The 26,846-nt window shown below is 63.6% G+C and overlaps 1 protein-coding gene and 1 long non-coding RNA gene across 3 annotated transcripts; both read right to left on the bottom strand.

Annotated features, from left to right (window-relative positions):
* Positions 1 to 705: 705 nt before the first annotated feature.
* Positions 706 to 26,808, bottom strand: LMOD1 (leiomodin 1). Of its 2 annotated transcripts, none has more exons than XM_069545085.1 (3): positions 26,321 to 26,808; positions 2,280 to 3,716; positions 706 to 1,412 (listed from the first exon to the last, which is right to left on the bottom strand). In XM_069545085.1, exons 1-3 carry the CDS (start codon positions 26,579 to 26,581, stop codon positions 1,386 to 1,388), a joined length of 1,725 nt encoding a protein of 574 aa, XP_069401186.1. In that variant the 5' UTR covers positions 26,582 to 26,808; the 3' UTR covers positions 706 to 1,385. The 2 variants fall into 2 exon arrangements, with proteins under 2 accessions (XP_069401186.1, XP_069401184.1); XM_069545083.1 differs by lacking the exon at positions 26,321 to 26,808 and adding an exon at positions 9,321 to 11,524.
* On the bottom strand, positions 17,965 to 19,882 carry LOC138416245 (uncharacterized). The gene is made up of 2 exons (XR_011247596.1): positions 19,061 to 19,882; positions 17,965 to 18,916 (listed from the first exon to the last, which is right to left on the bottom strand). It is a non-coding gene; the product is annotated as an uncharacterized lncRNA (long non-coding RNA).
* Positions 26,809 to 26,846: the final 38 nt, after the last annotated feature.

The following is a 26,846-nucleotide window of genomic DNA, read 5'->3' as shown; positions in this document are numbered from 1 at the left end:
CAATCTCCTGCGGGGGCGGCGGGGAGGGTGACGTCATCGGCCGGCGGGGCAGGGGCGGGGACGACATAGGAGGGGGAGGGACCGCGGGCGCGCGGAGGGCGGGGCCTGCCCCCACACCCGCCCCTGGGCGCCGCGTGAGCGGTCGTCCCCGCGCGAGCGTCGCGCCCTGAAGCGGCGGCCCGGCGGGGGCTCGAGGCCCTGGGCGCCGCGCGGGGCCGTGCGGTCCGGCGGGAGTCGCCCTCCGGCGCGGCCGTGTCCGCCGTCGGCCCGCCTCACGGACAGGCGGGCGGGAGCGGGGGCCGCGCGGGCGCCGCCTCAGGCCCTGACTGGGCTCCCGGCGTCCGGCGTCCGGCGCGGGGCGGACGCGGGAACGCGGCCCGGGCGCGGCGGCAGCTCCAAAGCGGAGAGGCGGCCGGGAGGCGGGCCCGGGGCCCCGCGGTCACGTCAGCCTCGGCCCTCCTGACCCGGGCTGCTCGAGGCGCCGGCCCCCAGCCCGCACCGGGAGGCGCGCAGCGCTCGCCTCGTGTGGCCGCTGAGGCCCTGGCCCCGCCACCCGCCTCGGCGCTGCGCCCGGGGACGCCGGGCAGGACCCGCCGACTGAGTCCGGCCCCTGCGAGGAGCTGCCGCGCGGGCGGCTCGGGGCGGCGGGGCGGCGAGTCCGCACTTCCCGAGCAGGGGGCAGCGCCAGGACCCTGGGGACGGCACCCGGGTGCGCGGCCGCTCACAGCGGGAGGCTCGCATATATTAAAACACCTCGCGGAGGACAGGTCGCAGCTGTCTGTACAGCAGCGGGCGCGCGTGAGGGAGCGTCTGCTTTGGCACCCAGTCTCCAGGTCCAGCGGCCGTCTGTCCTCTCCCCCTGCGGCAGCCCACCCCCCAGCAGGCTGCGCCCCTCAAGTCCCCTGCTTAGCGGGGAGGGGTTTGGGGTACCCTCAGCCCCTCCGCCCTCTCCCCTGGGCCCGCGGCCCTCCAGCCTCACACCCTTGCCCCACACAGGGCTCCTCAGGGGCCTGCATCCTGGCCCTGGGGGCGGTGGGCCCATGGGTCACGTGACCCCTGAGGGACCCCCCTCCCGGCTCCTAGGCCTGTGGCAGCTGGCCGGCCGCTCAGGCTCCAGGGGCGTCGTCCTCTCGGTCTCGAGCCAGTCGGACTCTCCTGGTCCAGAGCCGCCCGCTCCAGGGACGAGACAGTGGTGGAGACGGCAGAGACAAGGAAAGAAGCGAGGGGAGGGGGTGCCCTTGGTGGAGTGGCGGCGGCCTCCGGCTCCGCCAGAGCAGGGCAGGGGTGTCCAGAGCAGGGCAGCTGGCGTGGCGGGCGGGGTCCGTGCGGCCCTGGGAGCCGGGCCTGGGCAGGCGTGGCGCGGCGGGCAGCGCCTGCAGCCGGGTCTACTGCAGCAGCTTGGGCACCTCCACCTGTCAGGGAAGAGCAGATGGCTTAGAGGAGGGGGCCCCAGGGGGCCCTGGGATGCCTTGCCCCGCGCTCCTCCTGGGCTCTCAGACTGAGGAGCTGCAGGCAGAGGCGGCCCTTTCCCTTTTCTGTAAAACCTGGTGCCGTCCAGGGACTGGGGCGACAGTCGAGGTTGCACTGTCTCAGGAGGGACCTGGTTGGGAGGGGCGGGGTCAGCCTGGAGGAGGACCCGGACTCTGCCACCCAGCAGAGCTGAGCTTTGAGAAGCCGGCTCTCCAGGGACGGACTGTCTCTTGAAGACCGTTGGGGAAACCTGACCTCTAGGGCCTGACTGGTTCTAAGAGGGGATTAGAACCCTCTAAAGCAAAGGCGAGGAGATCCAACCAGTCCACTCTCAAGATCAGCCCTGGGATTTCTTAGGAAGGAATGATGCTGAAGCTGAAACTCCAGTACTTTGGCCACCTCATGTGAAGAGTTGACTCGTTGGAAAAGACTCTGATGCTGGAAGGGATTGGGGGCAGGAGGAGAAGGGGACAACCCAAGATGAGATAGCTGGATGGCATCACTCGATGGACGTGGGTCTGAGTGAACTCTGGGAGCTGGTGATGGACAGGGAGGGCTGGCGTGCTGCGCTTCATGGGGTCGCAAAGAGTCGGACACGGCTGAGCGACTGAGCTGAACTGACTGAAAGCGAAGGCCGTGTGGGCCTAGGGAATGGGAAGACTTCAAGGAAGTGTCTGAAGGTTCTTCTCCACTTGCGGGAGAAACATGGGGGACGGGCTAGAGGAAGCTCCCGGGAGGATGGACAGATGCCCTGGAGCGGGTGCAGGCCCACCCCCCAGCCTCGCACCGCGGCCAGACCCAGCGCCCACCTTCTTGAGCTGCTTGAGGTTGCTGGAGCGGATGGCCGCCAGCAGCTGGTCCCGAGAGTTCTTCTCCTGGGCGGGGAGGGCCTTGTCGCCCACCTTCCGCTGGGTGGCCGGGGACAGCGAGTTCCTCAGACTCTCCATGATGAGCGGGGGTGCCAGGGGCGGCGGCGGTGGGGGGGGCGCGGCCGGGGCACCCCCTTTGCCTGGTGAGTTCTTGGGAGCGGCCTTGGGGGGTGGCTGCAGGGAGGGCCTGGGGGAGCCCCGGGCGGGGGGCCGGGCCGGGGGCACCTCCGGCTGCGCCTTCCCCGCCTGGGCCTCCTGCGCCTGCCGCTGTTCCTGCAGCCGCTTCTGCCGCTGCCGGTCCATGTTGCGGCTGAGCAGGCTGGTGACGGTCATGCGGGGCCCGGCCAGCTCGAAGTGGTAGCCCAGCTTGAGCAGCGTGGTGTTCTCCTTGAGCAGTTTGGCCATCTCCATCTCGGTCTTGCCGCCGCAGATGTGGCGCTGGTTGTGGAAGCGGAGCTCGGTCAGCGAGCTGTTCTGCAGCAGGGCCCGGAAGATGGCCAGGATGCCTTTGCTGGTGATGTGGTTGGAGTCCAGGTTCAGGCTGGTGATGGTCTTGTTGGCCTTGAGCATGATGGCGATGGCGAAGGCCACGTGGTCGTCCGCCCGCGTGTTGGCCAGGGCGAAGACCTTGACGGCCGTGTTGAACTCCAGCGCTTCCGCAAAGCGCACCAGGATCTCCGAGGTGATGCAGTCCGAGTTGTTGACGTTCACCGCGGTCACCTCCGGGTCGTTGCTCCTCACGCTCTCCAGGAGCTCGTCGAAGATGCTGGGGGCCGCCTCCTCCTCCTCGGCCTTGGCGGGCCCCTCAGCGGGCTTCGCGGGGGCACCAGGGGTGGGTTTCTCTGGCACTGGGGTCTTGCTGTCTTCTCGGGGGGCCTTCACCTCATGGGGCTCCTCCTTCCTGGCCTTCTCGCCCTCCGGCCTGGTGGCCCTGTCCCCGCGTCCCCCCTTCGGCTCCGGGGCCTCCGCCCGGGTGTCCTCACCCGTCCGCAGCCCCTTGGCCTTCTCAGGCGCTGCTGCCTTGCCTGCTGCCTCAGGCTGCTCACCCTTCTTGCCCTTGTCTCTGATCACGCTCCTCTGCTTCTCCTCGTCCTTCAGGGGGGCGGCCGGCCCCTCCTTCCCAGCCTCCTTCTTGTCCACCACGGCCCTGACCCGGCCCTTCTCCAGGCCCCTGACGAGCTTCTCCTCCTTGGGCCTCTCTGCACTCCTGCCGTCAGCTTCATCCTTGTCCCTCGAGACGCTTTTCTTCATGCTACCCTTCTTGGGCTCCTTCCCCAGGTCTGAGTCCCGTCTGGGGCCCAGGGGCTTCTTGCCAGTGTCTCTCCCCTTGTCTTCTCCCTTTTTCGCATCTGTCTTGCTCTCCACTTGCTTGCCCTCCTAAGAATGCAGAAAAAAAAATAAACATGAGGCGCTGGCTGCGGAGGGAGAGGAAGGAGCCCAGGGACAGCGTGGGTGCCTCTGGGACGGTCTCCGCTGGCAGCGTCGTGTGGGGCTGGTGTCGCGTGCGGAGCTCCCGCTGGCATCGGACTCAGAACCCTGGCTTGTAAGGCCCCGGAGGGAGCGCTGAAGGCTGCAGCCCTCACCCTAGCCCTCAGGCCCAGCCCTCACCCCAGACCTCAGGCCCAGCGCCACGCTCTCCGCCTCGGGCAGCTGGGACGGGGGCCCTGCTCGGCCTCGCTGGAACCTGAGGCAAAGGGGAGCGTCCCCAAGACTGCTGCTGCGTTTCCTTGAGATTCTACTTCTTCGTCGTCTTGGGATTTTTTTTGCATGACGCTGGATTTTTTACAGTGTTCATTCACACATCAGTTGTCTTGACCTCTGGGTTCACGGGCACCCTTGCTTCCTGTGCTCTGGGCAGGAGCCCCAGGGCCTTGCCTGGCTCCGAGGAGGTCAAGTGAGTCTCAGGTCCTGGGGTTTTAGAGCCAAGACCCTTCCAAAGGAAGAAATGGTTGGAGAGAGCAACAAAGGCCTGATCATGGTTTATTTTCTCAGTTAGGGGTATTTACAGATCCTGCCTACCGTCCTCATGCCATGGAAATAAGAAGCCAGCAATAAAGAAGTGTGTGTTTTCGAGCATGTCTCTCCCTTCTGAGGCAAGGCAGGTCGCCACGCATCCTGTCTCAGCCCTGGAAGGCTCTCTGCCGGGTCGCCTGGCTCGGGAGCCGAGAGAGGGGAGGGGAGGGGGCTCTGTGCCCCACAGTCCCCACGAACCCCCAGCAGCGTGGCAGCCCGGGCCTGGGGTCAGAGGAGGGAAGGGGCACATTCCAAGACCCTGGTTCCCAGGCCCTGGTTTTGTTTGTTTTCCATTTGCGACATATGTTTTATTGTTTAGAAATTTCCACCAGAGCTATTATGAAGCACCTTCCTCAGGATATGCCTGTAAGAATCCAGAGTGGAAAACAGGGCGAGCCAGTCCGTCTACAGGGCGCAAGGGCACAGCCCACCCAGGCATAGCCCAGCACCCCGCACGCTGACCCAGAAAACGCCACAGGTGTGGATTCGAAGTGTGACCTCAAACGGCAAACGGCCCACCTGGTCGTGCCCAAGGCAACAGGATCCACGGAAAATCAAATCTGTCCCGGCCAGCTCTCCTGCCTGAAGGGACTCAACCTCCTGAACCAGCTGCTCTTACGAGGAGGAAGTGAAGTCGCTCAGTCGTGTCCGACTCTGTGACCCCATGGACTGTAGCCCACCAGGCTCCTCCGTCCATAGGATTTTCCAGGCAAGAGTACTGGAGTGAGTTGCCATTTCCTTCTCCAGGGGACCTTATTAAGTTTTTATTTGCTTATTTTAAAAGCAAACCAAGTGTATATGACAGCTTTAAAAAAAATATTGTGTAGACGTGAAGTTTTCAGGGGTTGGTTATTTATAACCTGAAGACAGTGGCCTGCCAGTAACAATAGGGGATGTTCCCTTATATTACATATATGTCGCTTTTTGAGAAGCCCACATTATTTCCCTTCTTTTCCCAGTAAGGACTTTGCTAAGGACCACCGCTGTCTGTGAGGAGCCTGGGATCCACCAGGTCCTGCTGAGATGGGCGGTGTGGGGGGTGCCGCTGTGCTGAGCTGGAGGCTGGGGCGTGAAGTCAGCACCTTATTCTGAGAGCCCCGGGAGCAGCTGAGTTGCCTAGGATGAATTATTGGGCTCACTGTTTGAGTGTGATCGACTCCAGAGCAGCTGGCACCCTGGATGCCCCCCGTGCCCTTAGCAGGGGGACGATGGCCTGACTGCTGGGAGGTGTGCTATCTCTAGGGGCAGCTGGGGGGCCGGAAGCCCACCAAGGCATTCTGAGCCCCCCCACCCCGCCACGCCCCCGGGGGGCACTGCTGGTCCTGTGGAAACAGTGTGTTCTTGGGCCGTGAGTACAGCCCTCGGGGACTGCCCCGGGGTGTATTTAGAAGCCTTCGTACTTGGCTCCTCTGCGAGGCACGGGGCCTGGTGAGCCAGGGCCTTGGAATGCACACTCCCTCCTCCTGCCCTGCAGGCCTGGGTCATCGCACCCCCGGCCCCCCGCCCCCCACTCATTCACTCTTGGGCTCACAGAACCAGGTGACCCTTTAAAGCAGCTTCGGCCTGGGCAGAACGGGTATGACCATGCCTTGATTCAAAACGGGGAGAGAAGCTTGCAAATACAAGGTGGGCGAGGGGCCTGGTGTGTGTGTGGGGGGGGTGTCTGCAGTCTCCTTTTCAGGACGCTCAGACCACCCACCTACAGCCTGGCCCCTCGGCCCCCCAGGTTCAGAGTGGCTGCATCACGGATGCTGTCCACTCGAAGAGCTGGGCGGAGGCTGGGCCTGGGGCCCTTGGCCGCAGACGGAGGTGAGGCCCCCAGACGGGCAGCCCCACTGCCGCTGTTCCCACGGTGCTCACGGGCCTCACCTAGGGAGGGGGACCTGGGGATCCAGAGAGAGAACTTGGCCGGCTTCACCCCGTGCTGGGGAGAACCCAAGCTGCAGCCGGTCTCACTAGGGGCCCCCAAGTCGGTGTAACCTTCGACCTTCCCCAGGGCGTGGGGGCAAAGCCCCACATCCTCGCTGCCGGCAAGGGTGAGCCTGCCTCCTGGTGCCCACGCCCGCCCCAGCACGTCCACTTCTGACCCCCGCCCTTGGCTCCCCCACACCTCCTGGGCTGGGACCTGCTGCCTGTCTGCTCCAGAGGGGGTGCGCCGGCCCTTTAAAAAGAACCTAATGAAAAACAGGCGGGGGAGGGGGGCGGGGGTGGGGGAGGAGGTGGTTGCTGATTAATCATCCTTTCCTCCAAACAGTCGGGAATGAGTGGGGCCGGGGCTGAGAACGCAGATGCTGCCTTAAAAGGAGAAGTGGCGCGCGCCCTGCAGGGCTGGCTTCTGGGAGGCAGCTCCTCCCTGCTGCTCTGAGGAGCCAGCCCGAGCTGGGGGTGCGCCCTGCTGTGCTTCTGCCCCGGGCCCCTGCACTGGGAGGGTGGGGTGGGGGGACCAGACCTGCGTGGGCAAAGGTCTGCAGGCCTCTGCACGAGGATGGGCAGTGATGCTTTCTGGTTGAGGGAAGCCACGGGGGTGGTTTGGGACTCCTCGTGGAAACAGGAGAGTGGAAAGGATGGCCTCGGAAAAACTCGGAGGCCCTCTGCAGCGTGGCAGAGGCCTGCGGTGGGTCAGGGTCAGCGTCAGAAGCAGCTCCTGACTCCCGAGTCCCTCAGGCCCTTGCTCTGCGCCTTTGCTTGGCCGGGATCCGGCAACAGGTCTCCGGCAGGCAGGACGCAGTGTCTGGCCCCCCTCGGGCCCCAGCTGCCCTGTTTCCTGGAGTCTTGTCTGATTGACGGGAGAGCCTTTCCCACTTGCTCTGCCAAAGCAGGAGACAGAGGGAGCCTGTCTGTCAGGAGGTCCCTGAAGGTGAAAACCCCCGGGGGCAAAGGCCAAGCGCTCCTCTGCCCATGGCTGCCCTCGCTCAGGCCTGGCCACCCGCCCGTGCCCTGCAAGCCCAGGTGTCCTTCCTGTGATCTGTCACCTGAGGAGGAGTGGTCTTGGCCCGAGGCACCTGCAGGACACGTCTGCAGGCCCCCAGAGGGAGGAGAGCCCGGGAACATCTCCAAAGCAGGTGGGGGTGCAGGGGTGCAGGACCAGCTCTGCTTGCCTAGGAGGGGGCACGGCCGCGAGGCTGACCACTGCTCCTCCCTCACGGCAAGACCCGAGACACTGCCCAGACTCTGTCTCCAGGTCTGCAGGGGCCTGAGGGTCTGTGTCAGGAGCATCTGGACTCAGGGCAGGGGCTCGACCGCCAGCTCTCTGTCCCCAGCCTTCCCCGAAGTCCTAGGGGCGCTGACAGCCTGGGGGAGGGGCAGGGCCCCTTAGATGTCAGCCTTCCTCCCAGGCTGCTTCCGGCTCCACCGCCCTGGGAAAGCCCCCGGGGGCCTTCCTGCTCCTTGCTCAAACCCTCTAGCTCTCCCTCCTTTCCTGCCCCCGCCCTTCCCCACCCGCCCCTTGGGGTCTCACAGCCGGACTCGTGTCTGCCTCCCCATTCTCCTGTGAGGCTGTGGCCCCTGAGGACCCCCGACCTCAGTCCCTGCAGCTGCCAGGACCGTCTGTCTTATGGGGAGGGCAGGACAGGGGGTGGGGGAAGCTGGCCACGGGCTGGGGCCCCTGCTGGTCCCCGGGAGGGCAGCTCCCTTAGAGCGCTGATACGACCACAGGATGAGGGGCACAGGGCCGGGACTTGTGGAGACCTGGGGTGCTCACCCCCTCCAGCCCCCTTGCTTTCCACAGGCATAGGAACCTGGGTTCTCCCGAAGTTCAGTTCCGGGGGCGTCCGCTGCCTTGGGGGAAGCTCTTTGGGGTGCTCCTGGGGCTGGAGGTTGGGGGGGCAGTGGTGCCCGTGTCCCTGGAGGTCTGTGGGCAGGAGCCTCAAAGGAGGCCAAGGCCAGCTCGTTGGGCCAAACTGCGGCTCTGCCACAGCTGAGCTTCCTGGAGAAAGCCGCAGGCTGGGGGCTGTAGAGATAGCTCCGCCTGGCGCACCGGCAGTGTTCACCGGCTTTGCAGGAAACCTGACCTGGTTTGGAGCTGGGTGACCCCAGGGAAGGCGGACACTGTCCTCAGAAGCATAACTGGGGCGCTCAGGGCTTTATACATGCTCAGCTCCAGCCCATAACTGGCAGCTGGTTGTCCCCCACAAGCGGGCCAGGGAGTGGGCTTTCCGTTGTTGGCTGGGCTCTGGGCCCCGCGCTGTGGGGGCATGGAGCCTTCCCTCACTGTCTGAGGCCCGGGACCCCCTGGGTTCCCAGCTCCCAGCACGAGGCCGCACCAGGTCAGGGCCTGTCGGTAGGGTGGCAGGGGGCATCGTCCCCTAGCAGTCCACGTGCCCATGTGGACCTGGGGGAGGGCTTGGGCCCAGCCTGCTGTCCGTGGGTGGACAGGCCGCGTGCTGGCCCCGCCCGTAGGCCTGCCCTGGAGTACGCACCCCTCGGGCACAGAGGAGAGCCTCCTGCCAGGGCGTCCTGGAGCCTGGCGGGCTCTGAGCCCAGGGACTGCGGGCAAAGGGCTCAGAGGGGCCGCCCCGGAGGGGCTGGACTCAGCAGGGCCACCTGGGGACTGCCCGGTCGGGATGGGGGGCCCCCGGCGTCCTGCCAGTGAGGACCTTGGTCATTCCCAGCTTCGGTCACGTCTGTAGAGGGCATTGTCGCCCCCCTCCCACCCCGCTCTCTGAACCCTCAGCCAGGGAGCCTCCTACACCCACTGTCCAGACGGCGGCCGCCCCCACCCCAGCGCATGAGGCTGTCATTTTCCCCAGCTCACACGAGATGAAGCTGAAGCCCCAAACCACACACTCCCGCGTGGAGGCCGGGCCTCCAGCCCTGGGGTCTGAACCTCTTCCCCTCCACCCAGCATCCTGCTTCCCAAACTGCACTGAGGCCTTGACGCCAGCCGTCCAGCTACTCCTGAGCACTCTGTCCAGGCAGGCAGAGTGAGCTGAGCTCCAGGCTCAGCAGGAGGACCCTCGGGGGCCTCACCTGGGGTGGGCTGCACTGTCCCCATGGGCCTGTGTCTGCCTGAACGACCGTCGCATCACCACGGAGCCTCAGAGATGAGCACTTGCCGCTTCTGGACGGAGTGTGCACAGGGTGAGCAGGCTCCGGGGCTGGTGCTACCATCTTCCGGGTTCTGCAGACGGCGTGTTGGAGGAGGGGAGCAAGGGGAGCTAGCTGGCAGTCACGCTCAGATCTCCTGCCTCTTCACCACCCTTCCTGGAATGGCCAAAGCACAGGACTCCCAAGATTGGGACACACGGAGAGTCAGCTCTGTGCTGCACACCAGGCTCAGCCTCGGGGTGTGGGGATGGCAGGACAGGAGTCCCCCAAGGAGCCGAGGGGTGGGGGACACGCGGGGGCAGTCACATCCCCGGTTCCCCTGGATTTCTCATCTAGACTTGGGGGGGTGCCCACGACCTCTGCTAGACTGGGGGGTGCCCACAGACTCGTCTAGACTGGGGGGGTGCCCACGGCCTCGTCTAGGCTGGGGTGTGCCCACCGCCTCATCTAGACTTGGGGGTGCCCACGGCCTCTGCTAGACTAGGGGGTGCCCACAGCCTGTGCTAGACCGAGGGGGTGCCCATGGCCTCATCTAGACTGGGGGGAGCTGCCCACGGCCTCTGCCCAGGTAGGTTGGCAAGAGAGGGACGCAGCCCACTGGGAGCGAAGGCCAGAAGCCATCAGGCTTCTTTTTCAGCTCGGGGGGTGGGGGGGGGGGGGCTGTGTCCCGATCTCCTTGTCCTGTGTGAGTTTTCCCGCACGGCGGGGTGCTGAGACAGAAACGCTGAGGGCCTGTGTGCATAAGGAGGGCCAAGCATAGGATGACCGGGGCTGGGTGGTCAGTCCTGAGGACCCTGACCTGCCTTCCCAGCAATGCCACTCCTGCAGCCCAGAGCTGCCGAGGCCACGGGTCCGACGTGAGCAGAGTAAGGCAGGCTGCTGGGCGAGGACGCAGGGGGCCTGCCATCCTGTGGAAAGACGGACAGCTCGGGGGCAGGCCCAGCCCAGCAGAAGCCCAGAGGCCCTGGGTCGGCTAGGCCCCAGCCTCCAGGATGTTCGGAGCTGGGGGGAGGTGGGAGCTGGGAGGCAGAGACAGGCCTGCAGCTCAGAGCTGCCGCCAGCACGGCCACGAAGGAGCGGTGAACAGGAGCCGCCCCAGGCGCAGGGGGCGGCCCTGGTCCTGACAGCCACCTTGCTCCATCCGACGACGCGTCACGCGCAGCCCTTACCGCTTTGTCCCAAAGGCAGAGCAGCGGGGAGGGGCCAAGTGTGCCCTTCCAAACTGGAGCCCCGTGAACCTCAGGCCCGGACCCCTAGGCCAGGCGCCCACCAGCTGCTCTCCCGGGGGCTCCCCTCTGGGCTGGAGCTGCCCTCCACTGACAGTTCTCACCCCATCACCACCAAGGAAGGTTCGTGGGCGAGAGTGGGGCAGGTCGCCTGCCTGACCAGGGCCTCCAAGAGCCCGAACTCAGCCGGAAGTAGCATCGCTGGACCAAAGCCAGGTCCTGCCTCGACTGCCTGACCCCCGACCCACGACCCCCTCGTGCACCTCTGGTCCACGCTCCTGTCGCCTTCGCCGGGTCGCTGCAGACACTCCCAGGCCCCGCCCTCCCCAAGGCCCCGCCCTCCAAGGCCCCGCCCTCCCCAGGGCCCGCCCTCCCCAGGCCCCGCTTCCGATTACAGCCTCGGGTCTCTCTGGGCACGGACCTTCCAGCCCCTCACCGGCCCCCGTGGGAGAAGTCGTGACCTCCGCCCGCCGCTGCCGCGGAGGGCGCCGACCTGGGCCTCTGCAGGGCTGCTCTCACTGCTCGGAAGGATCCTGCTCCTCTGCTGATAAACTGTCACCCCAGCCTTAACCGTGAGGGGTCCCAGCGCAGCCACTGAGTTTCGCCGGGTCTATCTGGTGTGTATGAGGAGCTGGCTGTCTAACATTTTCCCAAACGAACAGATAAGGACTGAATTACTCTTATAATCGGGAAAAAAAACAAGAGTTGTTTCACACACACAATAAACTGCCTTTAGATGTTTCCGTTTCCAAGGATTCCCCAGTGGTCCAGTGGTTGAGGCTCTGCTTTCCCAGCGCAGGGGACCTGGGTTTGATCCCTGATGGGGACTAGGACCCACTTGCCAAGACTAAGACCCAGTGCTGTCAAATAAATAAATATTTCAGTTTCACAGAAAAAGAGAAAAAAGCAAAAGCTGAGATGCCTTAGGCCAGGGGCAGGGGGTGGGTGGGGACAGAGGTGGCTGGTGACCCCCATCACACAGCCTGGCTGCAGTGTGCCAGGACCCTCCGTGAAGCCTGATCCTTGCCTGGCCCAGCTCCAAAGATTAGGAAGTCAGTGATAAATATCGGGCCTCCCAGAAGGGCTGGAGGGGGGTGGGCACCGCCTCCTAGGCCAGTGCCAACAGTTCATTTTTACTTCCCCGGATGGTGGGAGGTTGTGGACCCGGGCCCCAGGGCGCCACCTACAACATCTAGCCCGCGGCCAGGCCGGTTCTGCATCCACTTTGCCCTGTGAGTGGAGGGACGGAGAGCAGCTTCTGGAAAAGGGGGCAGCCCGGCCCCCACACGGAGCACCTCAGCAGACTCTACCCCTTGGCTGCCCGGTGTCCTCAGGGCCAGCACTCCATGAGAGAGACAGGAGCTGCCGGCCAGGGCAGGGAGGTCCGCCTGGGGCAACTTCGGAGCCTGACCCCTGCCAGTAGCTCCGAGAGCCTCGCAAAGAAGGGAGGGCCCGTCTGCTGTCACCGGGCGCTTCCCTGCAGGGGCGGGGGCTCCAGTCGGCAGGGGCCACGGACAGGCCGCCCCCCGGGGCCGCTCGGAGCCCCTCCTGGGCAGAAGCAGGGTCTGGCTGCGGCTCCTTGGCCCTGAAGGCCCGGCCTGGTGTCTCCGCGGCCCTCAGGGGCCTGAGTCTCTGGCCCGCCGGCCTGGTGACTCACGGCGAGAAGCTTGAGGCAAACCCTTTTTTGGAGAAACTGGGGGAGCGCTTGCAGAAGCAGACGAGCGGCTTTGCCCTCGGCCCCCCGCGGGCGCCGCGGCCCCACGCCCACCCGGCAGGTTGGGCCCGGGAGTCCGGACGCGCTGGCTTCTCTTGCTTAGCTGTGGTGCATGGAGCCTCACTATTCGTCATGCCAGGGAGGGGCCAGGAGGAGGCGGGCCTGGGGCCTCCCAGGGACCCCCCTGCAGAGGCTCGGCTGGGACAGGAGGCGGGTGAGGACGCTCCCGTGGGACGGTCCAACGGGGCACAGCGCACCCAGGGGTTTGCACCTGGAGAGGCTGAGCCCGGAACCACGCCCTGGGGCCAGGTCACTGCAGACCCCAGACCGCACGCGTGGGCCTCACAGAACAGGCGACGGAAAGGTGCACATCCACGAGGGAGGGGCCGGTCAGCCCGTGTGCAGGAAGACAGCTCTGCACGATGTGGCCTGGGCTGAGGCTGAGCAGTGCCCACAAGGAGGCGAATCCTACGCCCACTCAGCACAGAGGACAAGCTTTGGTCAAGTGGGGACTGGCCCCAGGACTTCCAGCTCAGTTGGCTGGAGAGATGGTGATGCTTTAAACCATCTGGAGGAGGATGGAGTAGGGAGCTGGGGGGCGTAGGGGTGGGGTGGGGGTCTGGGGGACATGGGGGTGGAGTGGGGGCTGGGGGACATGGGATGACGGCTTCCTGGTCCAGGACGACCCAGTGTGGCCTGCGAGGCGCATGGCTCAGGAGAGAGACCTGGGCTTGAGAGGCAGCTGTGGGAGCAAGAGTGAAGCCACAAGAACAAGGGGCGACTCTGGAGAAGGAGAGTCAGGAAGAGGGCGGGGATTCGAGGGCAGGCCACCTTGTCTCCTGAAATCAATCTGTGTCCTCTGAGGTCAGCAAAGCCACTGAGAAGCACTTCACCCCAGCTAGGATGGCTGCGGGAAAAGTCAGCTCGTGGTGCAGCGCTCTGGAAGGCCGCCTGGCAGTCCCCGAACAGCTGAGCACAGAGCTGCCCTTTGAGCCAGCAAGCCCAGCCCTAGGTGACACACAGCCGCAGTCCACGCAAACCTGTCCCACGGAGCACAGATAGACGCCCACCACCAGCGCTGTTCACCTCAGGCCAAAAGCAGAGACAGCACAGATACCCTTCCGCTGCTGATGGATAAGCTCAGTGTGCTGTCTGCATACAAGCTGATGCTGTTCAGCCGTGAGGCTAATAAAGTGCCATACCCAACACGGCTGAGCCCTGAAAGCTCTGTCCGTAGAAGGAGCCGGACCCCGAGACCACGTACTGTGTGTCTCTGTCACAGGGACCATCAAGACAGGCAGAGCCACAGAGACAGGGAGGGTCGCCGGGATCTGGGGGCGGGACGCTGGGGAGGAGCTGCGGCGGGTGCGGGGTTTATTCTGGGGCCAGCGAAAATATCCTGGAATCAGGGAATTAGTTTAAAAAACCGCTGAATTGCACACTTAAAAGGCTGAATTTTATGGTATGTGAATTATCACAATAAAGATTTAAAGATATTGGAAGAGATCGTCCTCTTAATTACAGAAACAGTGGTAGGTTAGACTGAGCAAAACCTTATTTTACATACTGTGTTCATCTCCTCTTGCTTTCATTTCCAAAGGATAAAAACTAGACAAAGAACTGAAAATATAAAATGCGCCTGTGTGCCTGGGACCATTTTTGAAAATACTCTATTAGACCAGCCCCATCCCCCGCTCCAATATTCTTGCCTGGGAAATCCCACAGCACGGGGTTGCAGAAGAGTCGGACACGACTTTGTGACAAAACAAGAAGTCCATTGCACACGTAACGGGCGTCACACCAGCAACTTTACACGGTCTAGTAGCCACATTAGAAAAGTAAAGAGAAGCGAGTGAGGTGAGCTTGCCTAATGTGTGTGCCGAAGCTTCAGTGTCCCTGAACTAGAGGGGCCGTCACTAACCTTACAGACCGAAATTCCGAGCGCTGACTGAACAGCCTTGAATCAATCCCATCCTTCCATTTCCCAGCAGCCCAAGGGCACGCACAGATGTGCACAGGTGCACACACACCCAGCCCCACGTCGGATTCCTCTGTGGAGATACTCCCTGGGGACCCACACAGGAGTATCAATAAAAATGAATGTTTTAAACCCATCCCCAAATTATCTCTACCTGTGATCACTATAAAATCCCCAATGAGATACTTCATAGTCTCTTCCCCACTGAGTCCTAGGAGTCTGATGACTATCAGCCTCCGTCCCAGCCTTCAGGGGACAGGCCCTATGTGGAGTGGGGACTGGCCCCTTTCGGAGCGGAGAACGGCCCCAGCCTTCGGGGGACGGACCCCTTGCGGAGCGGGGATGGGCCCCAGCCTTCGGGGGACGGACCCCTTGCGGAGCGGGGCCGGTCCAGGGTGACTGCACCTGCTCCGTGGTGGGCGGTTTCCTCCCTCCGCTCTTCCCATCTGTGATGAGCATCAAAGCCCTAAGTAACAAGGGCTTACGTGACTCCTAAAGACCCTCAGTGACCCGGCATCACAGGAGGGGCGAGTGGAGCGACCGCAGCTGGGGGACCTTGGGGGTGGGCGGGAGCTGGCGGAGCTCTGGGTCTGCGTCAGGGAGGAGCCCACCCGGGACCCCTGAGAGCGAGGCAGCCGGGCCAGTGGGTCCAGATGCAGCCCCTGCCCCAGCAGGCACACTGCCTGTACCCCGCTCGAGGGAAGGCTCCGAATGGAGGTCGAGAGGCTTCTTTCTCCTGCTGACGTGAAGTCAGGAGGAAACGCTGGAGATGCTCCCTCTTTGCAGCTGGGTGACCTCCTTGGCCCCAGCTCCTGTGTCTGACAAGCAGGCTAAACCCTGCCTATCCTGTCTACACTGCAAGACTGATTCGAGGGAACTCAGGCAGTGCGTGGGGGAGCCCGTGGGAGATGGCTGGGGCTGGTAGGCGGCATCTCGGGATGTCCCAGAGCTTGCCTGCAGCTGTGGGGCCGGGACCCCATCCTCTGCTCCTCTGGGGCGGGAACTGGTGCCTGGGCTTTGAGGCCTTGGGGGGCCCTTGGGTTCTCAGAAGCAGGAGGCTGCCCAGCGTGTCCCCTTTGACATCTTCCCACACTCGCAGCTTCCCAGGCTGGAACCTTGTCCTCTCAGTCAGTAGAAACAACTTTCTGCTCCCACTACCGAGAAAAGCCCGCTCGCCCGCCCCGTCACGCTGCAGAGGCAACCTGGTCCTGGGGTGGGCAGCTGCCGCCCAGCAGGACCTCAAGCCTCTACTGGCAGCTTGGGCGAGCCTCTCGTCTCCCATCCTGGGGCGAGCATCAGCCCCGGCGTCTCCCGTGTCCGGGCTGTTTTTCCTCCCCTTCCTGAGTCTGTCTCGCCCATCTGTCCACAGGGCTCAGCTGGGAACAGTGTGTGAACAGCTCTGTTTATCCCGGGGTTTGGCTCTGTGTCTCCAGGGACGGATGCCAAAGGCCAAGGGAAGGAGCCTGTGTCCAGGACCCGCTTGGGGACTTGGAAATTGCATTTATTGGAAACCATGGAAATGCCCAAATATAGGCAGATGCCTCAGCCCAGCCGCACAACGGAGGGCAACGGCCCTGAGAGTGAGGTGCAGGCAGGCCTTGCAGCGACGTGGGAAAGTGCCGGCTGTCGGGTGATAAGGACAAGCAGGAGGCCACATATGTGGTCACATATGTGCCACATATGTGAGTACGTGTGTGTGTGCAGGAAGCGACCTCAGGACAGAAGAAAGCGTGCGCACACCTGCCCCCGAGAGTGACCCCAGCTGCCTCGCTGGGCTGACGGGGCAGGCATCACGGGTTGTTTCCTCTTTCGCCTGTTTTGATGTCGTCTACTATAAGCCTTATGACATCACAATTATAAATTAATCTTTTAAAGAAATGATGCAAATGAGCTCACTTAGGGAACAGAAACAGACTCACGAGTTAGAAAACGAACTCGAGGCGTCTGGGAGGAAGGGCGGCGGGGCAGGGGTACTTGGGGAGTTGGGGGCGGGCCGGTCCGCACTGCCACGTTTAACATGGATAACCGACAAGCACCGTTCCCTATGCACAGCACGCGGGGAGCTCTGCTTGACATTTTGCGGCAACCTGGTTGAGAGGGGAGTTTGGGGGAGAATGCATTTGTGTACACGCATGGCTGAGTGCCTTTGCTGTCCACCTGAACCTATCACAACATTGTAAATCAGCTACACCCCAGTGCAGAATAAAAAGTTTAACATAAATTATTCTTTGAAGAAACAGCACCTCCAGTGACAAGGGTAGGAAGTAAAACGCAAAGCCGCCCCCTCCCCTGATTTGCAGGGACCCTGGCCACTGGGACATTGGGGTCTTCAGCATTCGGGTCATTAGTGGATACTGTCCTGGTGGTTAGCAGTAGTGTGCTTTATCTCCAGATAATACACAGGGGCAGGGCGCAGAAGCAGGAGTCCTCTGCCGTTGGAGGAGGGGAGATGATCCCTCTTGGGGACGTTTGGTACAAGCGAAACAGCTCACCCCTTGTGGGGCAAAGATCAAAGGTCAAGGCAAAATGGTCAGCGCACGTCCGTGGGGATTGCAGGAGAATGCCCTAAGGTGCCCAGTGTGCGCAGCGAGTCAGTTTCTTCCCTCTGTGTTTAGAACGGGACCAGCTATTCAGCATCTTTGGGAGAACTGAGGAAATAGTCGTGTGATTGATTTTCCACAGGGCTTGGTCCTCCCGCAGAGCCCTGGAGGGAAAAGCTGATCCTCGTCTCTGAGGGCCTGCTCCCTGCTCACTCCAGCCTCACCGTCTGGCTTCAGGAGGCACGTCCAGACCTGGGTCAGAACCGGCACGTCCGGACACCAGCCTCTCCACGGGCAGGTCTGCAAGGCCACGAACAAGGCCACGCTGGCTCAATGGGTGGCCTGCCTGGAGCCACTTCCCTGCAGGCGCCACCTCCTGCTCTGGGTCTAGAGGCAAAGCTGCCAGGTCCTGTAGACATTTCAGGACAAGCCAGTGACGGGTGCCGATGGCCCAGCTGGCTGAACGTGGAGCTGGTCGCTAATCTCCTCCAGTGTGTCTCGGGGGCCCCGAGATCAGAGGGGAACTCGGTGAGTCTGGCTAAAAATGCAGCCTGTGACCTCGGGTCCCTGGGCGGGGGGGGGGGGGGGGGGGGCGGGGGGCGGTGGCGCCGGTAAGAGACAATCCAGAGAAGGAGAGAATGGAAGTTAAAACTGAGTCGCTGAGGCTCACTCTGTCCCGAACAAACCGAGGGGGACAGAGGACTAGGCCTCTCTGAGTGCGGGGGCCCTGGGGTGTTACAGGAACTGGAAAAAAGGGATCACGCCAAGTCTCTCTCCATTTGAGGCTTTGGACACAAAGTCATGTTTTCCAATAGTCTCCAAAGAGCACAGATGAATTGATAACTTCTTCAAGTCCCGTCAAGCAGGAAGAGAAGGGCACTCACTCCTCCTCTGTCCCCTCAGCCTTTGGCTGTGTGTGGGTCTCTGTGGGTGTGTGCGGAGCCGGCCCTGCACACAAAAGAGTGGGGAGGGATGCGGGCGGACGGCGGGGCCGACGACGGGGCCGGGAGGCCAGGGCATCAGGGTTCTGTTGCCAGGAGAACTGGGGGCACGGCAGAGAGCGAGGCAGCCCCTGCTCAGCAGAGCGCAGAGGAGAGGACGCAGGCTCCAGGGCGGTGATGATTAATTTATCCTTGGACAAGTTAACCTTGAGACACTTGAGGAGTCCAGGAGGCAACTGAACCACCTGGACTCAGAATGGAGATCTGGGCTAGTGGGCGGGCAGGCCGAGTAGAGGGCAGGGCCCTGCACGGAGTGGAAAGGAAGCCAGAGGGCTGGTCTGAGCACCGAGCGGCAAGGTGGAGTCAGGGGGCAGAGGAAGCACGCGGACCAGACCCGCTGAGCCAACGTGCCCGGGAGGGTGGCCAGGGGTGGGGAGCTGTGCTGGGTCCTGTGGGGGCGGGGAGAGAGCAGACACAGAGACACAGAGAGAGACAGAGAGAGAAGCAGTCCTGGGGAGAAGACAGGCGCGTGGGGCACAGGCGTGTTGGAGGAGCCGGCCACCCCCAGTGGCCCGGACACAGCCCCGTGTGGTTCTCTCCAGCTCTGAGGAGCAGCTGGGCCGGCGGGCCAGAGGCTGAGTCTCGTCCAGGCGGGTGACGGGAGGCAGGCACCAGGCGTGAGAAGCGAGGTTGATGCTGAGAATGACTAGGACAGACGCTAAACAGGGAAAGAGGGGAAGCTGAAGGGTCTGAGCACGGAGGTGGGTCTGGCTGCCTTGGATGGAAGAGGCCTCCTTCTCCGGGAGGGTCTGGGGTGGAGAGACTGACCCCCGGGGACTCAGTGCAGCTCCAGGTCCGAGCAGAGGGCCTGGCCTGGGATGAGGCCGGTGGTGCCCAGGACGCGAAGGCATCCGGCTGCCCTCAAAGATGGGCTCCCGGGGAAGCAACAGCCAGGGCCCTCGCCTGACTGGACGCCCACCGTCCACAGATCACTAGGTGAGAACCTCCGCAAGCTCTGCCCCGTCCCAGAGACTGCCGACTGGGCAGCGTCGCCTCCATCCGCCGGTGAAGAGGTGGGAGCTGCATCATGCATTCTGCTCCGGCAGTTCCACTCGCAGGCTTGCAGAAACAGAAACGAAATCGTAGGCGCGCCCAAAACACGCAAGAGCGTTCGGTACAGCGTGGTCCGTCCCACCATCCAGCCGGAGACACCCGTGCGCCCGCCAGCTGTTCAGCGACAAGTAAACGGCGGCAAGTTCTTACCGGAGATACAGCAGCGACGGTAAAAACAAGTGAAGTCGCCAGGCTGAGTCACAAATGCACAGATGGGCGACAGGGCACACTCCGCGATTCAAAACAGGATTCTAAACGGGCAAGCTCATCGGGGGCAGGGAGGAGGGCTGGGCTGGGGCGCTGCCGCCGCCAGCGCTCGCTCACTTTGTGAGAGTCGGGAGAGTCTATGTTCACGCTTCGCACGCTTCTGAATGTGCTCTATATTTCAATACAAACATGCTAGGAAAAAACCCATCCTTGTCCACAAGATATAGACAAGATGCTGAAGGATAAAAGAAGGAAGAGAGTAAGGCTGTCTGAGGCTTGGCGCTCCCGCGAGGCTGTGTCCTAGTGACTGTCCGGCCGGGAGGCAGCCCGGGGCCTGGCCCAGCCCCCACTGGGCACGGTGGCCCGGGGACAGGGATCAGTGACCTGGAGGTGACGGTCTGCTGGGCCTGGGGGCAGCTCTGGCAGCTGTTGCTGCTGGCGCTCACAGGCCGGGTTTCGCATCGGGGGCGTTTCATGTCTTCCTGGCACACAGGGAGCACTGAGCATTCTCTTGGGGCCTCTGACCACAGCCTCGCAGCTCCTGCCCACCAGTCGCCCCTGCTCTGCAGCCCCGTGCCCCCCACAGCAGCACCGGCACCCGGCCACACGTGAGAGGCCGAGTGCCCGCCCCTCCCCACACGCGCCGTGCGGTGCCCCCTCCGTGTGGGAGGCGACCCCCCCACAGTACGTGCTCGCCTGAGGGTCTCCCGCACTACCGACCCTCCTCACAGCACAGGACTCGCTGCACCGGCCCATCTTCTGAACAAACACACCTCCGACTGCCGCCCGTTTCTTCGCTTCCTGTCGGAAGGAAGCGCCTCGGGTCTGCTCTGCAGGCCTCCCCGCTCCCTGCATCCTCCTGAAGTCCACTCTCCATTACCTTACTTTTAAGATTCTCCGGATGCGACCGTCTTTAGTGTTCTCTGAACTTGTGTCGATTCTGCTTCGGCTGCTCGTGCTCTATTTTTTTGGCCCAGAGCCAGGTGTGACCTGGCTCCCTGACCAGGAGTGGAGTCCACACCCCTCTGCATTAGACGGCGAAGCCCTAAGCCCTGCACCACCAGGGAAGCCCCCAGCCACGCCTGCGAGCGCACCTTGTCGGGGCCCCGGGGGCTCCCGTCTTCCGGCGATCACAGCGCCTCCCGCTCTCCTCTGACTGTGCCTCTCAGCTGGAACCCAAGCAGCGGGCACTCCGGCCCCAGGCCCGTGAGCCTGTTTCCCTCCCCAGGCCCCTTCAGGGCCCCTCTTCCTCCTCGAGCACCGAAACGTTGGTGAGTCAGAGTCCCTGACGGAGGGACAGGGTCCTTGGCCCACACTCGCTCCCTCAGCGCCTCTTCCAGGCTCAGGAGCTTCGGCATCGCCCCCCCTTTCGGGAGGACTTGCACCTGCCGACCCAGCGCTCCCCGCGGGGTCCGCTGAGCTCGTCGAGCACCCTTCACCGCAAACCCCACGTCACATCAGTAAACAGCACCGGATGTACCCCTGGCTCAGACCGGACTGGGCCGCCCACTCCTCTCTGGACCCCAAAAGCTCAGCCAGTGCTGGCTCTGCTGCCCAAAGAGTATTTCCCGTGTCTGACCACGTCTCCCCAAACCATCCTTGAGCTCTTGCCAGACCCTTCAGCTGCTGGCAGAATGATGGATGCTTCTAAAAACGTAGATCAGATCGCATCTCTCCTCTGCTCAAAACCCTCCAACACCATCCCACCCACCGGGAGCTCCCCAGGCTGACCTGTGATGCCCTGCCCCGCCTGACCCTCCTGCCTCGCCTGAACCTCCTCCATCACCTGAGCCTCCTGCCTCGCCTGACCCTCCAGCACCACCTGAGCCCCTCCTCCTCACCTCACCTGAACCCAGCCCACTCCCAGTCTCGTCCATGCCCTGGTCCAGGGCTCCCCTACTCCAGCCACAGGCCTGGCTGGCCTCTGACGGCTGTCCCTGCTCCCGCGGCAGGCCTCGCGCTTGCCCCGCCCTCTGGATCGTCTGTGGCTGACCCTTCAGTCTACCCCTCGCCCGCTTGCTTGTCACCTCTGGGCAATGTCTTCCCTGACGCCTGGTTGGAATCTCCCCCACCAAGAAGGTCAGTGCTACACTCCTACACTCTTTCCTAAAATAAGGTTATTCTTACAACAAACAGGTGTTACCTGTGAATGGTCTGTACAAGCACTGTCTGTCTCAGCCACTAGAACATGAGCTCAGGACCACGGCCCCCCCCCCCCCCCCCCCCCGTCCTCCTCACTCCTCTGTCCCAGCATCCACAAAGTGCCTGCTAGGAACTCACTCAGTCGCTGGAGAGTTAATGACGTGGTGGAATCCGCCCGCTTCCTTAGAAACACAAACGTGGTCGGTGAACCTTGCCTATAGGGACTGGAGAGAGGGTGGCGCCCCCAGCCCCAGCGCCAGGCCCCCAGCCCCCAGCCTGCGGCGTGCCTTCTGTGCCAGGCGATGGGCATGACTCCCGTCTCCTGGATGAGCATCCGGGCTCAGGGAGCGAAGGGCAGGCCTGAGTCCAGGTCTAGCTGCCTCTGGAGATCCTGCCCTGACTCCAGCTTGCCACCCTCTGTGCTGGGATGGTCCTCCTTTCAGGGCAGGAGGAGTCCTGCTGGCCCCACCCGAGGACCCCCCTGGGGGTGGGGGTGGGAGGGGGCGGGGGGGTGTGGGCAGGAGGCTGTCCAATTCCTAGCTGTTTGTGAACAGCGTCCTGACAACCAGGGGGTCTTTTCTGCAGGGACTCCAGAGACGAGGAGGGCTCACTGCCGAAACCTCCCTCATCTCCCCCGCCCCACTCGCATCCAGCCCTAGGGCTCGGCCCTTGAGCATAAAGTAATTAGGCAGAGGCTCAAGAAACCAGGCCACGGGGTGGGGAGGGGAGGAAGTAGTGAAACACTCCCTTCCCACTGGCCTCCCGGACACCGTCCCTCGGCCCCTCGCTGCCCCCAGCAGGGCGTTGTGTGACCCCATGAGTGATTGAGAAAAAGTTGATCTGGCGCAAACCCAGGCTTGAAATCTGCAGGATTGGGGGGGGGGAGGGGAAGGCTCTGTGCCACGTCCAGCACCATCACAGTCCCTCCAAGATCACAGTCCCTCCAAGATCACAGTCCCTCCAAGATCACAGTCCCTCCAAGATCACAGTCCCCTCCAAGTTCATCTGACAGGTAAGGCTGTTGACTCCAGGAGCCACACTGATGGTCCAGGAGGTCCCGAGCACTGACTGTGAGCTCCCTTCCTAAGGGGACGGCTGGTCAGAGGCCGGAGCAGAGGCCCGCCCAGACCCCTCAGGCTCCAGACACCAGGGGTGCCCCCCACCCGTCAGCCCCGGGGGCACAGACACCAGCTACACCAGGAGCAATCTAGTAAACAAGCCCAGAATGATCTGGAAAGACTATTCCTGTTAATCCGACTTGGCAGGCATCGAATATCAACTATGCCCCCCCGCCCCCTCCACTGAGCTATGCCTTGTTGTTCCCCCGGCTGCTGTGAGCACAGCGGCCTGGACCCCGTCTTCCAAGCTCCCTGGGCCCAGCTGAGCTGTGGTCTGACGCAAACGTTCCAGCCTCCCGGGGTGGGGGAGCAGACGGTGGGTGTGGGCTCTGTTCCCGCCCTGGGGACCCTGAGCCCCCCACCTGCCCGATGCTGGCAGCAACCTCCCGTTGGCCAGTGGCACGCTCATCCCGCCCTGCCCGTCTGCGCCCCCAGAGCTGCTGGGCTTCTCCAGCGTCCAGATCCCCGTGGTCCCGCCCCCTCTCGTCTGTCCCCAGGACCAAGCTGAACCCCTGCTGGGGAGGAGGCCAGCCCCCAGGAACAGCCGAAGGCTTCGAGCAGGAGCTCCACTTGCTCAAAATTCTCTAACCTGAGTGTTCTACAGACGGGAGAAACTACGAAACACTCGCGTGAGAGCAGATCCCGGATCCCACCCGGATCCACCCGGATCCCCCACCCGATCTGAGAAACGGTTGGCGGCTCTGCCTCAGCCAGGACGGGCGGAGGCAGCTCTCGGGTCCAGGGTGGGACCTGGACCCGCCTGCTGCCCGCCTCCCATCCCCTCTCGGCCACCTGCCTGGCCTCCAGGCTATTTTGGTTGTGTACCCGTCGAGGTTAATCTCCTTAAGCAAGGAGCCGTGCCGCCCAGGGCTCTCGGCAAAGGGCAGCCTGAGGGCTGGGGCCACCCTCTTCTCCACATCCCCCTGCGGGGGTGCTGTGGACGCTGGGGGGTACTGAGTCTGGAGCTGGGGGCTGTGGGGCAGGGGCTGTGGGGGCAGCGACGGAGGGAGCACGGAGGCGTGGGTGCAGTGGCTTGTGGGGGCCTCCGGTCAGTTCTGGAGTTTACCCCAAGGGGGAACCCGCCGAGGCCTCCTCCAGGCCAGCTGAGCTGCCCACTCCTGGCTGAGCACAGGTGCTAATCCCAGCCCTGCCACGTGGGGGTGCAGGGGGGGCAGGCGGGAGGTCCCCTCCCCCTCGGGAAGGAAAGAGAGCATGCAGCTGACTGGTGGGATCCGGTTCCCGAAACCTGAGCTGGGACTAGGGTTTCACTGAACTCTTGGCTGCACACCTGCCGGCTGTCTCCCACCTGGGCAGGAGGACAGGGGTGGCACGACCCAACCCCGGCTTTAGGGGAAGGAGGGGCCTGCTGACCCCTGCTCTCCAGACAGAGCTAGCCTGTCCTTCAGACCCACAGGAGCTGCATGAGACGGCAGATTCAGCAACAGCGTGGTGGGAGGGCAGCATGGGCTGGGATCAGGTGGGGACATGTGGGATTGGAGCGCTCACATCAGACGGGGGCCGGACCCTGCCAGGGCTGGGGGAAATCAGGGAAGACTCCCTGGAGGCCAGGGTGCCTGAGACCCGAGGGCCGGGAGGAAGCGGGGGCGCAGGAGGAGCAGGGCAAGGTCTCTGCCAGCCCAGAGCCACCCCGCGCCACAGCCAGCGCACGGGACTGGGGCCCGCCCGGGGCCTGCCCAGGAAGAGCCCGAGCTTAGGGCGCAGGCTGGGCCTGCCTTCTGCTCTTGGTCTCTGTCTATTGAAAAAAAAAAACGGCCACCATTCTACTACGGAAAATCCCAAACACACCCACAGAAGCAGAGAGACGGCACCCCGCAGTCTCCCAGCAGCTCCCGCACTCACACCTGTCCACCAGCGGACGCTGCCCAGGCCCCTGGCCCCAGCACCTGAAACAAGTTCCCTGATCCTAGCAGGCTTTTTCCCGTAGGTATTTCGTATTCCCATCTAGAAGACAAGCAGCCTTTAACAAGTACTCCCACAGCCTCAACGCTGCCATCAGGACAGCCGCAGTCGGCGCCTTGCTCCCTCCTCCAGGGGCACCCCAGCCCTGCCCCGCCTGCCGGTCACCCGTCCTCCAACCCTCCAGCCCCTTGACCCGGCTAGCTGACCAGGCTGGAGCACCGGCTGCTGCAGCTTGCTAAGGGTTCTGCATGCCTCGGTCCCTCTGGCTTCACACTGGTCCAGGAGCTGGACCAGCTGGTCTCACTGGCCCCCATGGTGGGGATGAGGAGACCGAGGCAGGTCCCACTGAGGGACACTGGTCCTCAGACCGGGTATTTCAAAGCCACGTTCATACCAGGCTCCTGTTTGGCTAAGCACGCTGACCAAGCCGTGTCCCAGGTTCCTGCCCATGTTCCCACCCCCAGGAGCCTAGCCTGGAGAAGGCGCCGAGAGCCTGAGGGCCTCTACCCAAGGGAAAGGGCCCAGGGGCACCTCCCCGACCAGGCACCACCGTGTCCCCTGACTCGGGTTCTGCCTGCGAGACGAGTGTCCACCTGGTGCCCACGGCCAGCCGGGGAGGGCAGCTCCCTCCGGAGGAACTTCAGGTGCATGGGAGCCCTTCCCGGTTCTGCAGCCCGAATGCCTTGCTTCGGATCAGGACTGTTTTGTGCTGCCGGAGATCTTTGCAGCCGTGGGCTCAGAGCTCTGGGCCTGGGAGCAAGGGGCCCAGCGGGGCCTGGACAGCAGCAGCAGCGCCGGGGGCACCTCACTCCCCTCCCGTGGGTCCCGACAGCCCCTCGAGGCACAGCCCCTGTGGCATGTCCCACCCTGCCGCCTCTCCCTTCGGAGTTTTAGCATTTACCCAGCACCACAGAGCTGGGCCTGGACCTGGCCCCAGGATAATAAGCTCCTGGCTCCCCTCAGTCTCCCCGACTTTTAAAACTGAAGTATAATTGACCTAAGATGCTATTGGTCTGCTAGTTCCTGGTGCCCAGCATACGATTTGATATTTCTGCACGACACAGAACAGCTCCCACCCTCCCAGTATCTTGGCAAATTTTTGAGCTCAGGCCGGTGGGGGGGGACAGGGCAGAGACGGGGCCCCCGCTCCTCACTCTCAGGGGGCCACGCGTGCCCCCCATGGGCTCCGCGGCTGCTGTCCCAGCTGGGCAGGCCCCTCAGCGGACAGCGAAAGAAGTGGTGGCCGGGGGTCGCTGAGCAGGGGCCTGTGCACGGTGGGACGGTCTCCCACCAGACACTCCTGACCCGGACGAAGTCGCCCTCCAGCGAGGCCAGGCTATTTCGTCCCGAGAAAGCCCCCCTGTGATCACAAGCAGAGACCCAGGAGAACAGAACGCTGCTCTGCGGAAGTCAGCCTGAGGCAGCCGACGCGGCCAGCAGCAACCCCTGCCCTCTTCTGTCCCCTCCCAGCAGCTGAACACCCAGAGGCTGGGAAACAGCTCATCCTGCAGCCAAGTGGCCCAACTCCCAAAAAGGGGGCTGCCCCTCCAGAGGCCCCTCCAGAAAGCACACACCCCACCCCCCTGGGACCGAGACAGAAGCCGTGGGTGGAGGCGCAGAGCCCGCCCTGGGACGCCCAGCTGACCCATTGCCTCACGTGGTCCACAGGCCGCGAGGTGACCAGGGGGCTGGAAAGTGAGTCTTGCTCCACCAAGAGGGGCTGGCAGGAGACTGTCCAGGGTGGGAGGACAGGGAGGAAAGAGCCAGGCCCGGGGCTGGGAGGAGGCAACTGACAGCACCCACCCAAGGGCACCTCCGCTCCCAGGCAGCTCCCTAGCAGCCTCGCGTGATACATGGGTGCTGGTCCCCAAACACACCTGGCCTCTGCTCCAGGAGACGGTGAAGAGGGGTGCGGGCGGTGAGAGTGCTCTGCCAACAGGGACTCTGCTTCCCGGGAAAGCGCGTTCCCATCCCGCATCGCGCCCCCCCCCCCCCGCCCCCGCCCCGCCCCCGCCCCACTCACATCCACCGACGCCTCCCTCTGGATGAGCTTCTTGGTCTCCCTTTCACAGAAGTTGAGCATGGCCTCCCGGTTGTACGCGCCCGTGGACGGCTTCTCAGTCTGGTTCCTCTGACACAGCCCCAGGGGAACGCTCCCGTCGGGGTCCACCACGTCCAGCTCCTTCTCCAGCTCCTCCATCTCCTCGGGGGACAGGGTGGACAGCAGGCTGTCGATGTCAGGGTCTTCGCTCACCTGCCGGCGATACTTGGCTACCTTGGACATCTTGGAGAGGTGGGCTGTGGCTCCTGTCGGGCTGCAGGCGTCCGGGTGGGCCAGGACAGGTTGCACGCTGATTTGGATGCGCCCGGTGGCCCAGGCCGCGGCTCCCCCGCCCTGCCCGTGCAGGTGCCCAAGTGCGGTCTGGGAGCTGCAGCCTCCGGAGCCTAGGGCTAGTGGACCCGGGCTGGTCCCGCCAGCGGCCAATAAGGCCCCACAGCGGCCCGGCCCCGGGAGGAGCAGCCAATCCCCGGGCAGGGGCGGGCCGCCT

Source organism: Ovis canadensis, chromosome 12, assembly GCF_042477335.2.
Source record: "Ovis canadensis isolate MfBH-ARS-UI-01 breed Bighorn chromosome 12, ARS-UI_OviCan_v2, whole genome shotgun sequence".
In the NCBI taxonomy this organism is placed as follows: Eukaryota; Metazoa; Chordata; class Mammalia; order Artiodactyla; family Bovidae; genus Ovis; species Ovis canadensis.
The sequence above is the reverse complement of the archived record's forward strand: the minus strand, read 5'-3'. Positions and strand labels throughout refer to the sequence as shown.